At 43.3% G+C, this 17,140-nt stretch overlaps 1 protein-coding gene across 2 annotated transcripts in view; it reads right to left on the reverse strand.

Annotated features, from left to right (window-relative positions):
* Nucleotides 1-4,808: 4,808 nt before the first annotated feature.
* The window catches only part of NRG1 (neuregulin 1), a 29,580-nt gene continuing 17,248 nt past the window's right edge, over nt 4,809-17,140 (reverse strand). For both annotated transcript variants that reach the window (XM_010288703.1, XM_010288704.1), the window contains 5 exons: nt 15,870-15,972; nt 12,343-12,469; nt 10,742-10,872; nt 10,016-10,219; nt 4,809-5,965 (listed from right to left, as the gene is read on the reverse strand). In XM_010288703.1, coding sequence (XP_010287005.1) covers nt 5,314-5,965; nt 10,016-10,219; nt 10,742-10,872; nt 12,343-12,469; nt 15,870-15,972 — 1,217 coding nt within the window. In that variant the 3' untranslated portion in view covers nt 4,809-5,313. The remainder of the gene's footprint in view (nt 5,966-10,015; nt 10,220-10,741; nt 10,873-12,342; nt 12,470-15,869; nt 15,973-17,140) is intronic.

Here is a 17,140-nt window from a genome sequence, read left to right on the forward strand (position 1 = left end):
ACATCTTTCTGAATATGGGTGCCCAGCAGTTTTGATTGATAACTTGTATTGCAAGAGGTACTGTACAGCCAGTCCTTTCCTACCCTTTACAAGACAATTATGTTTTCATAGATCTTTGTGGTATCTCCTCTCAGCTGTTCTTTCTTCCAGACTAATGAGACCCAGCCTACTCACTGCCCCCCAGAACTCACCGGCTCCAGATATTTGTTCAGCCATGTTGCCCTCCAAACTCTTCCCCATTATACTATTCCTATTCTGAGGCAAGAAGACCAGGACCACTCATTGTATTTAAGATCTGCACAAATAATCAATTTATACAGTGGCATGGTGATGTCATCTAATAATTCCTAGTATCTGATTTGATTTATTGACTGTTACTGAGCAGTAAGGTGACACTTTTGTACAGCAGGCTCTCACAGCCCCGAGATTGTGTCATTTCTGCCCCCTCCCAACCCCCCATCCACCTTGAGTACTAATGGTCAGGGTAAAGCTAATAATTCTAACTTAAGAAACTAAAAATGTTGTTCCTAGGAACAAGAGTGTTTGCCAGAGACCTCCATAGGGATGAGTCAGAAAACTCAAGGAACAGTGGTCCACAAAGACGGAAGGACCTTTACGACAATGTTTGGATACAGAAGGATGGTGACTAGTGACCTGACACAGCCTGCTGAGCAGCTGGGCCAGTATAAAACATAAACAATTTAATCCAGCACCTCTTTTACTGAAAATGAATAACAAAACCTTAATAAATCAACAATTACTTATTGCTGTATTTGGGATAATAAATTCTTTAGTTTATCAGTAGCTTGTGGCTTCCATAGCATGTTCTTTGAACAGTTTGCCTTTCAGTTACATCCCCTTTCTCTCCTGAACAATAAATTAGCATTCATTTTTCTTTTAAAGGAAAAGAGGGGAAAAAGAGGATATATTACAATTTTTTCAAAGCAAAAAGAAAAATGCAACATATTTTTGACATATATCTTAAAATAATATGAGGATAACTTTCTCCGTGTGTTAGATGCCTATGCATAAATAATAAAGAACGTTATGTTATTTACAGTGTTACACAATAAACTAAGAGTCTCATTTAACACATAATCCATAAAGACAGTAAATGATGAACACATCCAATTATGTACAAGATGTATTTACAATAGAATAGAGAATTACAAATGATGATAATTGGCCATGTTCTTTGTCTGCCCTTCTCTGCAGCATTTCATAGGTGCTTTTTTTGTTTCTTACTAGAAGTAAGTCCCAGCTGATGGTAAGTAGCCACACTGCAGGGCCAAGAAGTGTTCAATAGGCTGAGAAGTGTGTCCTTTGAGGGGACACAAGTTTGCTATCCTGGATGCTCAGGAAACTGCTTGCAATGTGTGTGAGAGAAGCAGGGAGATGCAGCGTTGTTGTTTTGGAGGACTGGAAAGAGAAGGAGCTTTTCTGTTTCCCTGATAAAGGCAGTGATTGATCTCTTAAACCTGGGGGTGTTGGGGTGGCTCAAGTGAGGAGGGGAATAGCTGGGCCAAGAGGAGGGAGTAGGCTATTCTCTGTTACATGACAACCTCTGTGGACCTGTGATGACAGACACCAGCTGAACAGGCAGGCTGTACCAGGTTGTGCACAACATATTCCAGCTATACACTCCTGAAGGAAGCCTTTTGTCCTGGAATAACTCCTGCATATAAACACATACACAGGGAAAACTCACAGCTCAAGTTAAATGACACGGAAAGAAACCAGGACAATGTGAACAACTCTGCCACCACTGGAATATTTTCCGCCTCTTTAAAGTACTTTTCTCCTTGCCATGACTTTCAGCCAAAAGTTGGCAAGGGTGACATAGTGATGGCCCAAGGGTGTTGGGACTGCCTAGCTCAGAGGTCCGGGTAATGAAGCGAATATCCCCAGCTGGGGAGCTGGCCTTTCCCATAGGCACTTGCTGGCTCTGCTTCGTGCTGCTGCAGTCTCCAGCCCCTTGGCCAGCAGGGTCTGGCTGCAGCCTGCCAGCAGAACCTGTGGCCATGTAGACTTGCTAACTTCGGGGTGTGGACTTGACTGATGTGGAGCACCCTCACAGTGTGCTAAAAGCAAGTCCAGAGGTGAGGGGCCGTGTCCTGCTCCTACTTCTGTGAGTGCCAAGCCAGGGCAACTCCCATAACTCACTGTTGCATGAATTGTGCTGTAAGGCTGGGTTCTCCCCAAAGACCTAAGGGCTTAGGCAGCCATATCCCCAATTGTATTTTCTTGTTCTTAGGTCCATGTGAAGTCCCCAGTCTAATTTCATGCTTATCCTATAACACACTACTACAGGTACCGGGAGGAGGAGCAGGGACTGCATACTACTTTGACTTTGAGGCACTGCAACAGAAGAGGTGTGACATTTTCCCCTAGACCCATACTGAGTAAATCTCACATGTACAGCTCCCAAGCACTCAATTGCTCCTTCATTTTGTACTGGCCCTCTATAATAACAGTGTTAGTAGTCAAATAATTTACTCCAAGGCAAGTTCCCTTTCCATCCTGATTAATCTGTCTGGGCTATCACAGACACTTCAATGAGAGCTGGCCTTGTGGGTGATCTATACTGGAGGAGATTACAGAAGACCTGTGTTATAATCTCTATTCTGCCACTAAATTGGGTGATTTTGGGGCAAATCTCTGCCGTCCTTTTTCTGTCTTGTCTGTCCTTGAGATCTTTGCAGTATCAGAGACCTTACTGAAAGGACAGATTTTCAAGTGCCTCTGGAAACTCAACAGTGCAAATCCTTTGGAAACTGGTGGTCTGCATCAGGAAAGCCCACCTGGCCCTCTGCAATTCTGAGTTGCCAAGTTACTGAGGAGGTGGATGTTCTGCTGCATGGGATTGCAGATAAATAGGCATGACTAAAGGGATGAAAATGAGTGTATGGTATCTCAAATTTGTAGAGAGCTTTTGTTTTGGTCTGCAAAGGCAAAGTGTGTTCAAGTACATGCTAGCTAGGGAAAAAACAGCAAAGGGGACTTAAGTCCAGACAGTATGTATTTGACAAACTTTGCCATCTCCCATACACTTCTTAAATAAGCAGTGCTGTTTCAGGCACCACATAGCCCAAAGCTGTGCTAGTTTCCTAGCCTTTTGCTTCTACCACCAACATCCTAGTGTACAACTTTGTCATCATCTTCTTCCTATACTAAGGCTTTTTTGTTCTTTCTCTGCTGAATCTGGTGGTCAGGTAGACCCACCCATGTTCATCACACATAATGTGTTGTGGTTGATTTATACCGTGACCAACTCACTTATTTTCATCATCCTGAAAAACAGCTTCGTTTACTAGACTTTGCTTTCAGGTCTCAAATCAACAGGACACCTTGTTCAGCAGAACTTTTAAGTGCATGCTTAGCTTTATGCATGCACTGGATGCATCAGTGGTAGTCTAGCACATGCTGAAGATAACTTTTGCTGGGATTAGCATAAACATATGCTTGAACAATTTACTGAGTTGGGACTTTAGTTCCTCAGGTTTACATCTCACAAAATTTCCTTGACTTATTCCTCTTCATTTAACTGGGACCAGGATATGGCCCAAAGGATGAGTGTAGTTTGGCTGAAGTTCTTTTTCTCTTGACATGGCTCTTATTTAAGAGTCCAGTAATACCTGTAGAACACATGTTCTCATTTTCAGAATCCCCAGAGTCTAGGAAAAACATTTGTTTTCCACATCAATCCTGAGTCTATGCTGTGCCAACTGAACACACAACAAAAATCAAAAGAAGAGAAGAGGCAGAGTGACCCTGACTAAACTGATAGGAATTCAGTGCAAAAGAGGCCATTTGTTTCTGTCTGAATGCTTGCGACCGCCCCAGCACTGACAGCATCCTTGTTCATTGCTAGTCAAAGACTTCAAGGCCATCACTGGCTATATAAACATTGATATCAAATAGCCACGCACACTACAGCTGTAACCCACATGGTGTGCTTGCCTTCATAAAATGGGGTTTGCATCAGCCTTGCCTCTCTCACCCCAAATAATAGTCAATAAAGGTGAGTAGAAATGAACTCCGTAATTCTGCTGTGTCCTTCCTTCTTGCCTACACTTTTTAACCATTCAGCAAATTAGTTCTTCCCTGAAAGTAATTTCTGTGTCCAAGAGTAACCCTTACTCCAACAGCAGCTCTAACAAGGTATTGCTAGAAGCTTGTCAGGGTTCTTTCTGAGAAAGAGAAGAAAGGGGAGAAAATTGAGGGGAAACAGAAAGATAAATCATCTATTAGAAATCAACATTAAAAAATAGAGGTGAAAACTGATTGCACTTTTATTAGTGGCATTTGTTTTCCAGCTAGATCTCTTCCTTGCTTGGTTACAGATACTGCTATTATATTTGCCCCATTAACTTAAACTAATATAATTTTTTTTCCTTTTTTTTTCTTTTTTTTTTCCTTTTTTTAATAGAGTATTGGGTTCAAAGCCTCAGCTAACCTAAACCCATTTTCTAAGGGATAACTAGAACAATTAATATCTGGAAAATAATGAAATGGCAGCTCCTAGTGATTACAAGCTGACCGCTGATTAATAATATATTTGGTTTAAAATCACAGTATTATCTTCTTTCTATAAGTAACATTATTTAATGCAGGTTGTCTTTTTTTTTTGTTTTTGTTTTTTTTTGTTATCCTGCTGTAATTAATAGTAGCATGCTGTTGGATCTACTATTATCCCAGTGCTCAAAGAAGCAAACCTTTTGGCTGGCAGAGAGCAGACAAAACTCATTTCATATACGGAAAGCAAATAAAAATTCTTATAGAAGAAAATATTTTTGTTGTTTTTCAAGCTTTTTTTTTTTCCTCTTTTTTTTTTTTTTTTTTTCTCTGTGTCTGTTTTTCTGGTGGGGTGGATAGGGTGGGAGTGCCATTGCAGGGCTTTTTGATCTGGGGATTCTACAACAAGCAACCAGAGGGACTTCTGCAATTCTTGCAAATCATACATCCAGTCATTATAATGCAGTGCACAAAAAAGCCAGGACAACTGAGGGCTAGAAGGTTTTGCAAAATACTATGGGACAGCAATCATTGTAACTGTACAAAACTTGCTCTCAACGTAACATAACATAAAGGCACCATTGATATCTTTCCCCATTTTTGAAATACTGTAAAAAATTGCTACATATGGCACATAACACATTTGTACATACGTATATTTAATTTATAAAAGTTTTTTTTTCCTCTCCTGTTTTCTATCAGCGGAATTGCTAAAATAAAATAAATTGTTTAATTTAAAGGTGGAATACTTCATTATATAAAATAAAGTTTTACATGTGTATCTATGTGTTTTATGTTTTATACAGCAATAGGGTCTTGGTTAGCTATCACACTGGACAACCTTGCTTGCAACTCTTCTGGTGTGGAGAAGCGGTTTGCTGGGTTAGTCCTGCTCTCAGCCAGCCGGTAGGCAGCGGCCGGGTCCAGACTGGTCGCCACAGGGTTCGGTAAGCTCAGGAACGGTGTATCCTCGCCTATTCTTTCATCTTCGGTTTCGGTCTCAGAGCTGCTGCTCTCAGTGCTTGTGTCGGAGTCCACTTCCACCCTGCTGGAAATGTGACCATTGGGTTTTGTTCTTTTGACCCTCCGGCTGTTGGTGAGTTTCTTTGGAAGCTCCTGTGCTGGTTCGTACTCCTGTGTGGTCTCGTACTCCTCGTCCTCTACTATCCGCAGAGGACTTGGTGGCAGACTGTTGCTCTCGTGGGCAGGGTTGTGGTGGAAGGAGTTGAACTGCTGCAAGTGGTGGTCATACTTTTCACGTAGCTGCGGCGGGGTCACCAGGAGCAGTGGTCGCTCCTCTTCTATGAAGGGACTCACTGCCACTGAAGGGACGGAGACGGTCAAGCTGGAAGCCGGTGGTGACATTTTGGAGGGAGGGGACTTGGGAGAAGTTGGAGTGTGGAAATCGACAGGTGACATGCGAGCTGGTGTGGTCATAGCTGAGACATACCTGAAGAAAAGAGATGGGGAAAAGTTGCAAGCACAGGAGCAGTGGTGACATGAACATACCTTCTCACGTGGGCTGGGAGGGAAAGGGCAGGGATTCCTTAAGATCCCCATCATCCTCACACAGAGCTGCCAGGGTAACTTTCCTGTTGCTATTAATCCTATAAAACTGCTGACTTCTGGGACTCTGGGCAAAAACTTTTGAGAGCAGGAGGAGCATGGCAAAGTCCCCAGGTCTGTTTGCCTCAGAAGAGCCATGGAGATGCTATAAATTATTTGCCAGAATAACTTTCTGGAATGAATCCAGGAATGGGATTCAGAGACTGGGGGGCTGCCAGAAACAAAATGCATTTGCAAGTATTTTCTCAAAAGGAAAACGGCTGCTGCAATTCTGGCAGAATTTGACCAGAACCTGGGGTACACACAAACAGACAGGAGGGAGAGAAAGGAACAGAACTGATGTACAGTCCTCTTGGGGCTTCACCTTCTTCTGGCCAGGCTGTCTCAGGCTAAGGAGGAAAGCAAAGTTTGGACAAAATCTAGAGTGAGATTCTGCTAATTTTTATCACTGGGGGTAGTCAGAGGAGCATTTGCAGCACCGTCCCAGCAGCTTTGTTGCTCCACTCCTTGGATGCTAGTTACCCTGGCTGGTAGGTCTATTTGCAAAGAAACATGGAGCATTATTTGTCCTCTTGTGGGGACAAATGCTGACAGAGAGGACTGTCTGGCTTAGTGTTCATGATTGCTCTGCAAAATTTGTGCCTATTCCTTCATAAGTTTCTGTGGGAAGGGTAGTGGGCCAAGGTGACTTCTGAAAAACAAATCTCAGGTGCCAGTAGAGAGCTTGTACAAGAGAAAAAATGTAAGACTCTCAGCTGGTTTGAATCAGCAGAGCTCTATGAGATGCCTGAAACCTCTTCATCAAAGGCACAGTGCCCAGCATGACATTTTGCATAGTTTGGCTTTGCTTTTGTTCTTATCCCAAGTTCACCTGCCTGAATTTCATCTGTGTCCAAATATAAAATCTTTCTAAGCTCCACCTCTTACACAGACCCATTGAGACAAGTCATTTGCCCATGATTAATGAAGTTATTTAGTTTTTCATTAGACTCAGATTTATTTATCTGAGTCTGAAATATCCAAAATAAATCTGAATCCAACTTTCTTATCCAGTCTATGACTCAATTGCACATATTACACTTGATTAGAACAGAGTTATTGGATAAAAGAGAAAGCAAGACAGATCCTGAACTGATGTGTAGTAGAGTAAATTGGTTTCAGTAGAGGCACATTGATTTACATCAGCTGAGAATCAGGAGAAAGAAAAACAAAACTGGAGTTATGCATGGGAATTAATCAAGCTGGTTGCTAGTGAGAGCAGAGGGCAATTAATAGGTCTGTACATTGGATGAATGAAGTAATTCTTTATTTTTCCTTCCATGCGTGAGCTTTTCATCCCTTTTACATTTTTCAGTAGGCATCGTCTGAAAAACTGAAGCCTTTCTACTTCCCCAGTTGGTACAGTGTTGGACATACATCTTGACACACTGGGTTTTAGCTAAACTGGTTCAGTTAAACTACCAAGTTCGTTAAATGTGTTCAGCATACTGTGCATGCTTCCATCAGTGTCAAGTTACTTATACTGGGATGTTATGCATTCACATATTTTTGTTGTATTCCCCCACACCGTAACGGGGCAGTGCTAACAAGCTGCTGTCCATGAGCTGAGGCACAGGAGCTGAACACATGCAGCTCTATCCCATCCCGAAAGGAAGGTTAAGAGGCAATAGATTTATCCAGCTTCATGGCCAGCAAGAGGTAAACCATGCTGGCTCAGTGAAAGGGTATCAGGATCAGAGTGTATTCACAGCCAGCCAGCAGGCATTAACTCGTTACATGCTGACAACTTCATCATATAGACCAGCCTTTCGTGCAGAGATGGTGGTTTTTGATCTCCTCTCCTATGGCTATGGACTTTTGAAAATACAGGTACTTGGGTCCTCTGCTCGTGTAAACGGGTGTCATAGCATCACAACAAAGGGGTGGAGTAATGCAAAAGAACCCCTCATAATGTCTATTCTGTTTCATTTCAAAATTGTGAAGGAGCTGGGGGACTGGAGGTTGGAGGGAGCCCAGCCTTGATCTACCAATGTACAGCAACATTTGATGGCTTCAGGAAGCAATTTGTCAGCTCGTACATTCCTTTATGTTTTGCAGTAATTTTTAGTTGCAAATAGCTCTCATTTTCCCCCTTATATACACACACATACATGCAATCCATCTCAGAAATAATCTGCCATGTATTTCATGCTTGCTAAAAATGGATGAGGCCTAACTTAATGCCCAGGAAACTATCTTCTGCATTCCAAATTCATGGTCATTTCAGGCACAGGCTAGGCCATCAATGTGTGGTGAATTGTCATAGAAATGTTGCTGCTTTTCACCTGTAGCAAAATCACCTGTAGCAAGAACCACAATAATTGATGAAACGCCTTCTTTCTTCTCATTGAAACGGCAAGGCACATGCTCCTTCCTGCCCATAAAATCTAAACAGTTCATGTCAGAATGATGCTCTGGGTATCCCAGGCAATGCGGAAAGACAACGCAACTGATTTTTGCTTCTCACGCGTAGATGCACAAATAGATTAAGCTGTAATATTTGCTGACAGCGGGCGTGTGGCCGAGTGTCCTGTATGGTTCCCAGGCAGGACACAATGAGGTATTTACTGCTATAGGTCCTGATCCAGAAAAGCACTTAAGCACACGCTCAGCTCTACCCGTGTGAGTAACCCTGCTGATTTCAATGGGGCTACTTGCATGATTAAAAGTTAATCTTTTTGAAGTGCTCTGCTGGATTGGGGCCATGGCTATTTATGTCATGTGAGCCACATATCCTGAAATTAAATTCAATGGTAAATAACAGATAAATTTGTTATAAGGAGAGAGCCAGTTCACTATCGTTAGTGATCCTATAGGCCTTATTCAGAGAGCCCTCAGCCATGGTGCCTTATCTTGCTGCTAAGCAATTCTTTGTGTAGCAGATGGAGTACCACAGAAAGTACTTTTGCTGTACTTGCACATTCATTTTTCTGGAAACCACAATTTGTCTCCTACATAACTTGGTCTCCTTGGGGATTGCCTGACTACATTTTTGACATCATGGACATCCCACAAGACCAAATCCCTCCTGATTTCACAATCCTTAGACAATAGGTCCAGTGACCCTTTGTTTTCCTCTTCTTCTGCCTCTGTTGGCAGCAAACTCTCTTTAAATGTCTTGTTTCTTCTCAGTCTTTCTTTTGCTACTCTGGGGCCATCCTACGCTCTTGAGATAACATCCTAACCTAAAGCTGCGAAGACTTTTTCAGTAAAAGTTTTCTTGCAACTGATGTACTTCAAGGCAGACCTTAGATACTGATGAACCAGCCTTTTCACAAAAAAAATTACTTTGTTGGAAACCCCCTGGCCAGATTTATTTCTAACTACTAATTTAAGACCTGGGTTCTTCTGGCTTGCACTTTGTGTTCCTCGTTTTTATTTAATAAAGTGTCAGTGGGAAATTTTGTCGGACGTAATGGGTTTAGGAGCTGGAGTCTCCCAGAAGGTAGGTGGTGGCAGAATTCTTATACTGCTTAGAGGTCCTTAGTGCCCTCCTCCTATGGATTAATACATTGATGTACATTTATAGCATCTCCCCACCTTTTGTGTCTCACAACATCCCTCAGTTTTCTCAACTTGCTTCTTCTAAGAAAATGATAATTAGGCAAAGATCCATTTTTACTTTACAATGGAAGTTTCTGACAAATTACTTCAATGGAGCTTATCCAAATGTGAACTGCTGGCTACTAGGAATAAATCCAGAAGAGCCAAGTAAGGAAGAAATGCTTTTGGTAAACTTTAAACTACTACCAAGCGCTCCATCTTTTTGAATGAGGAAATCTACACCCTACAAGAACAGCTGCACTGCTGGGTTTCCTCCAGTGCTCCCAAGCTTTGAAACCATCTGGCAACACCAGGCCTTGCCTGCTGAAAGCAATGAGGTGGTGTGTCCTACCTTTCACTGTGAGGAGAGTCTCGGTAGGAGTCAGGGGTCTCTCTCGCATGCCGGAGGAAGCTGTTGCCTTCCCGTGGCCCACTGATGCCATTGAGGCGGCCCCGGGGCCCTGCTGGGCTGGTGTGCCTGCTGTTCTCCATGGAGGAGCTGACGAGTACTGAGTGGCTTTCGGAGACAATGCTTTCAGTGTGGCCATTACTCCAGCTAGAGAGCAGCAACCAGGAAAAGAGAAGAAAAGAGAGGAGCATGAGAGGGTGCTTTGGTGGCAAATGCAGATGAGCAGATGTTTAGCTAGGGCTAAAGCCCAGAAAGGAAGGGCTCTGTTGCCGCTCAGGATGTGCAGCATAATCTTCAGGTTGGTAACTGGGACTGCAGAGTTTTGTGAATTGTATGAATCCACATGCATCAAGATGATTTTGCATGTGTAGATAAAAGGAGAGGGAAGGAGGGCTTTCCAGTCACCAGGGCTGTCAACTGATTTAGCAATTTGCATATATTAAAATTCAATGTAACAGTACTGGAATGCCACTCAGGCAATAAAGCTCTTTGTAAATTCCTGGAAAGATAATTAGTTAGATGATGACATCAAATATTGTTAGTCTTAAAATGAAAACACTATGAAGAGAGCATAGATTTTTCGGGGTTTGTTTTTTTACACATCTTTTTGGTTTTGCAACAGAAACAGATCAGATTTTACAGGTGCTGTTTGCCTTCCCGCTCCAGTACCTGTGGCTGGGTGTCTGGGTGACTGTCACAGAGTGATGTGTTGTTGAGGTGTAGTGGCTCGTGGAAAATGAGGTCTCTGTTTCTCGCTCAATGACATTCTCACTGGAGATTACATTTTTTGAAATGTACTGCTGAAAAAAAACAGACAAACCTTAGGTTTATAAACTGTAATTCACAGCACATTTGCAGACATAATTTCCAATTCCTCCTCCCTCTCCCCCAAGTCACAGTTTTTTAAACATGCCAAAGCACAAACTTTGTCACTTAAATACAGGCAGAAACCACACTTACACACTTGAGCACATTCATATACACCTCTGCATACATACCCCATCTAAACTTACAGTAGGTGGAAACAAATGGTCTGCATCCTAGTAGGGCTATAAACAACTTACGTATTTAACAAGGGAACGAGAAGTCCTCATGGGTAGAGACCTGGAAAGGCAACTCCCCCTTTACTACCATATACATGAAAAATAATATTCTCTGATGGAGAAGACAGCAGTAGTTAGCAGTAGAAGTTGTTCATTGCAGGATAAGGATCTGGGCAAGAAATGGGTATTTTCATTGCCCATGGATGCAGAACCAGGACAGACCTGTTCATCAGGGGATGATCTGCAGAATGGGCTAAAGACTCCTGAGATGGGGCTGGAGGTGTGCAGTGCCCAACCTCCCACACAGCTTTTTTTTGGAGCCCCCACCAATGCTCTTACTGGTACAACTCCCCATTCTCCTCAATGGGGACTCCTGGTTTTCCCTCTCTTTATAATCTAAATCATGGATTTAGGTCTTTTGAGGGGAAATATTGGAAGCTGAGCTCTTCTGAAAAGGTGCCTTGGCCTTAACCAAGGTCAGTGGAGCACTGCCATTGACTTAGCAGAGCCAGGGCTCACCCCTGTAATGAGCTGTCACAAATATGTACAGCAATGCTGGAGCAGGAGAGTGTGGATGGCTTGAGTTGGCAGGAAGCCAACATTCCCTCTGGGCACCAGGCTTCCCTGGGGAAGGGAGGAGACGAGAAAGCAGCTACAGGTAGCATGAGCCTGTAAGGCCAAGGGGCTTGGCCAAGGGGTTAGTTGAAGAGTAACTCTCTGCTCCACTCTGACAAATGGCTGGGGGATGCTGGTGAAGTATCTGCCCCAGCCCTGTCTCCCTAGCCACTGCTAATGTCCAGGTGAGATGTTATTTGGACTTTTACCCTTGAGTTCATAATGTCACATTCCTGATCTGAGGGGCTGTCCCTGCTCACCAACCATCAGGCCAAGGGCAGTACGAAGAGCAAAGACGTGTTTTTGAAGAAATTGATCTCTATAGCACTTAGCCCTGTAGTAGAGCTGTTAGTATTTTTTTCTGAGGTGTTTCTTTTGGTGCCCTAGATCCACAGGCACAGCTGCAGCACTGCGGCATGCCCTAGTAAATTGGCCATCTGCAGAAATATCTCATTTTGCTGTATATTTTTTGCAAAGTCCTAATTGTTTCTGATTGGAGAAAGCCAAGAGAATTCAGTCACCAGCCTGCAGCAGGTAGAAGTTTAAAAGCTGTGGGTGAGCTCTGCTGGTGGTGCTGGCAGCCTAGGCTGAAACATGGGCAGTAAAACCTACATTCACCAGCTGGACGTTATCCGGCGGCGGGTTGGGGTGATGTGGCCCATTGGCCATGTTCATCACATTGTTCCTTTCCGAGCGCAGGCTCTGCCGAAGGCGGTCGTGCAACTTTTTCCTCTGCTTCCTGTGCATGAAACACAGAAATGATTTTAATAGACAAAGGGAAAGCAGCTGCACCTTTCAGCATGTTGATGATGATGATAATACTATAACATCACTTTTTTTGCCAGCACTTTCCCCACTGCTGCAAGACCTCAGACTAACTCTGAAGACTGAAGACCACAGGTCTAATTGCAGCTGGAGCTGTGGGGACCTGCAGAGGGGGAAGGATGTATGGGAACCCTTCCAGGAGTCAGCAGGCCACAGAGGGACATGAAAAAATGTGAGGAAGAAGGAAGTCATTTCTAAGCCATGCTCCACCTCAGGAGGAGCTCTTTTCTGCACGCAGAAGGGAGGGGGGAGAGATTTTAACCTGGCCACCTTGGCACCCTCACTGCAGCCATGGCCAGGTTTTTGACAGCCCAATGGGTGACACTTCTCCATTCACCACAAGGAGCCGAGGTGGCCTTGCCTTGGGGCTTGCTTGCAGCCATCGGAAAACATGGTGCGTGCCACAATCTTTGTGATGTGGCAGCTACACATTTTTTTGTGGGATTCATCCCCTACCTCAACAGTGCACTCCAAATACAGAAATGTGTTAAAGAAGTGAAGGGTGCAGAGCAAGTGCACAAATCCAAAGTAAGTGAGTGTGTGAGGTATGCCTGAGCCTGCAGCCACCCTGGCAGCTCTGGAAAGTTTTGTTACAGCAACATCAGATTAACTCTGGAACTTAATGATTGCCAGGTGGATGCCAGGGCTGCTAATGCATTCAGTAGAACCATCCATCAACCACATGCACTAGTGGCATGGTCTCTGTCTGACTTGGATGCTTCTACTGTACGCTGTCCTTCATCTGCTCCTTCCCCAGTGGCTAATCCTTCCAGCTCTCCTCAGGAGAACTTTTCAGATTGTTACAAGCTGTCAGTAACAAATTCGCAGCATAGTAAATCCTGATGCTGCGAAGGCCATGCAGAATGCAGTAATTGAACACCAAAATAAATAACTGGGGAAAGAGCTATTCAATTTCAGGCTTAATTTACCAACGTTCCCCAGTTTTATACTCATTGTATATATACTGATTGTACTGGAGAACGTCCACCATCCTGCCACAGAATTCAGGGAAATGAAGAGAGGATGCAGGCTCCAACGCACTGCGGAATGCATATGACCTTGGCTGCGGCAAGAGCTAAAATACACACAATTCCCTAAGCTGTATGCAGAAGTGCAGATAGTTTTGGCAGGGTAGGACTGTGTAAGATATAACCATTTTCAATCTCTTTTGAACTCAAGGGGACAATTCCAAGTTTTCCAAAAAGGAGGGCGGAAGGAAAACAATAAATATATAGAAGCCTGATCGCCAGGGAAGCTTAAAGAAAAAGAAAACATGACTTGACACACTGCATTTTACATATTTCTCTCTGTGTATGTGCCTGGATAGTGGAAGATGTTTAATTTATGTCACTCCACATGAATGGTATAAGCAGACACGGCTGCCTTGGAAATGCTCCTGTCTCAGCAGGACACAGTCCCTGGTCCATGTGGGCTTTGTGTTTGGAGGATAACCAGGCATCATCTTAGGACACACAGGTAGTTAAGGTGGATGGAGAGTGCAGTGCCGGGAGATACCTGAGCAGCTACCCAAAGAGCAGCCTGGGCTGAGAAGCAACACAGGCAAGGGTTTAACTTTATTTGACAGCACCCCTTCATGAGTCCTTGGAGACCTTAGGAGTTGAAGACAACTCCAGTCCCCTGACATGGTAGAGAAAGTGGATTTTAGAGGGAGTTTCAGTTCATCATCTATAGGTCTGAGATCCTGGCACATACTGACTGGGAATCTGTCCCTAGGAAACCGCATTACTTCCTACCTTCAGTGATCAATGTATTTGTGTTTTGCATGCTTCCATGTGTGCCATTTGCCCTCTAGTAAAAGGACTTTAACTAAAAAAAGAGAAATTACTACAGAAAACTGAAAAGAAAGAAGAATGGGAATGCTAATGTACTTCACTTAGCCTGAGAAGCCCCTCCCTTAATGTGACTGGCAAATAAAGCACCTCTGAATTAAGACTCAGTGTCAGAAGACATTGCCTTAGCATTTGACCAGCAGTATCTCTTGCAAGGAGGCCAACAAAATCTAAGCCATTACATTTTATTTAGTGCGTTCTCTTAACACCATTACAGATTTTCCCCCACTTCTGGGTTTTCCCCTATTAGAAGGAAAGAGCATGCAGGGAACATCTCACAGATAGCAGTCTGGCACCGCTGCTGCATTTGGAGGGCCATGAACTGGCAACTCACTTTCACTCTCATCAGCTGTGTTTGAAAACATTTCACTTTTAGCTGTCAGTGATCGCTGATGTCTGGGACAAACTGTGACAAAGCATCCAGACCCCTAATGGATTCTGGTGGCTCTTTATATAGAAAAGCCATACTTCAGGACCCTGACTAAATGTTTGTTGAAATTCATGGGGATATCTTGGCTGGTTTCAATGAACTTTGGACCAGGAAAGATATTGTTTAACTGCCCTGGCTTGCCAGTTGTCATTACTAAAAGCAGTAATTGATCTGATTCTTTATTACTGTTTCAGTCATTCCCCACTGGCACAAGGTTGTGGGTGGGAGCAGCATGTATGTGTGGCTGGACTCTCACCAAGACGGGGGGGGAAATGATTCCTCTCCTCCCTCTCCTTTTAACACAGCCATTATTGGTGGGGCTTACAAGGAAAACCAACAACCCAACCGCCAATCAGGCCCTGCAACAGTAAATCAAGTTTGTACAAATGTGGAAGATTTACGGTAAGGGTTTCCTGTGTTTTGGTGGGGAGATTTATAAGAGCAGCCAGAAATTTTGGCAGCACGAATCATGCTGATGTTCAGTGTAATTTATGGTCCAGAGTGCCTCATGCGTGTTTGAGAGTCACCCCCAGTAATTTACAGAGACTCACAGAATGCATTTAAGTGCCTTCTTTTGCATTGGGAGCACTTTTGCATTCAGTTCTTTGGCCTTTCGTGTTTAGTAACTTCTAGCACCGTTAATCTTGCCTCAAGTACAAACAAACTAGGCTGATATGTAAAATTTACTGCTGGAGAGCAACATGATTCCAGTGTTGGGGTTTGTTCCTTTCCAGTTGGGGAAACCAGCTGCAATGGGTGATAAACAAAGAATTGCAAGTCAGTGAAATTTGCTCCAGTCACATTTGAAGGGTGAGAAACCTTTCAGATACCTGTCTTATTTTTGCATTGCTGATGGACATGGAGACCTGTACCTGTCTGGCTTGGACCAGAGCACCCTGGCCACGGGTTTGTCCCTTCAGCTCAGCTCTAGAGAAACCCAGATACAACCTTATGCTCAGAGGATTAGAAGCTACAGTCAACTGGGAAAGCCCTGGCCAAGAACTACAGATATAAAAAAGAAGAGAAAAGTTTACTTGGTTTTGCAGTAGGCCACCACACACATGATGCCAACTACTAGAAGAGCAATGCAAATGCCAGTTATGGTCAGCACCCGTTTCTGGTACAGTTCCTCAGCTTCTAGAAAGGGATAAAAACAGAGAAGGTCACAACATGGAGGATGGCTAGGTAAGGAGCCCACATTCAACAGCTGGCATGCTACAAACCACTGCACAGATTCACGCAGCCACACCGAAACACAGCCACCACACTTCAGGCAGACACATTATTGACTGCAAGGAGAACAGGACTACACCATAAGCTCTTAACACAGTACTGGGGACAAGCGATCATCTGTACAATTACAGTCAAAAGTAATCTTTTTTTTGTTTGTTTAAATCAACAATAATTTTAAGAAACAACTTCACAACTGACAAATACTCAGCATTTGCTGGAAATAAAAATGCAATGCACTAAGATAATAACATGAATTTGCAAATGCTTTGGAAGTTTTACTCTGCAAAGACAGCTGGAATGAAGACCAATTTTATGGGCCTTAAGAGATATTTATTTTCTTATTATCTTTTTTGGATTGTTTTCATACCCAGTGTTCCTCTGCCCCCATGTCAATTTATATCTCAGTTGTCTTTACAGTAGAGATTTCAAAATATCCTTCTACATTTGAGACATGAGCTTGGCTTGTAATTATATCACCAATGGAAATGAAGACAGGTTTTGAACTCTGGTCATAAAATTCAGACACTTTCTCCAGTCCTTCTCCAAAAACACAGCAATATCAACAACCAGCAGCGCCCTGTATCAGAGAAATGTTGTGATTTGACTTGTGTCTCTTTGTGTCCAACAAAGGAACTGCTCTATCTAGAGTGGCAGCTTTCTCAATGATGACAACTTGTTACCTATCTTGTACATCAGAGATATTTCACTATTATAAAGACATTAGTAGCACTCATAATGTTTGGGTTGGAGCTACCCATGCATTCCAGCCTCGCTCATGCTTGGCAGAGAGCATCACTGCATGCTGTGCTGGGGAAACGTTATGTAAAGAACGCTGAAACAGAGGCACGTTCTGTGTCGAAGCTTTACGGATGTAAAAAAAATTTAGGACAAAATCCTAGCTTTGTTCTTTTTTCTCAAGTTTTATTTATTTTTGATTAAGCAGATAGTCCAGAAATTTTGCCCTGGAGGATCCAGACCGGAGGCTGGCCTTAGGTCAGACTGCAATATTGACCACAGTCAGAATACCAGCAGATGATTAAAAATAAATGAATGAATAAAAGCTGCACAGCTC

The sequence above is a fragment of the Phaethon lepturus genome, unplaced genomic scaffold (genome assembly GCF_000687285.1).
Source record: "Phaethon lepturus isolate BGI_N335 unplaced genomic scaffold, ASM68728v1 scaffold23636, whole genome shotgun sequence".
Taxonomy (NCBI): Eukaryota; Metazoa; Chordata; class Aves; order Phaethontiformes; family Phaethontidae; genus Phaethon; species Phaethon lepturus.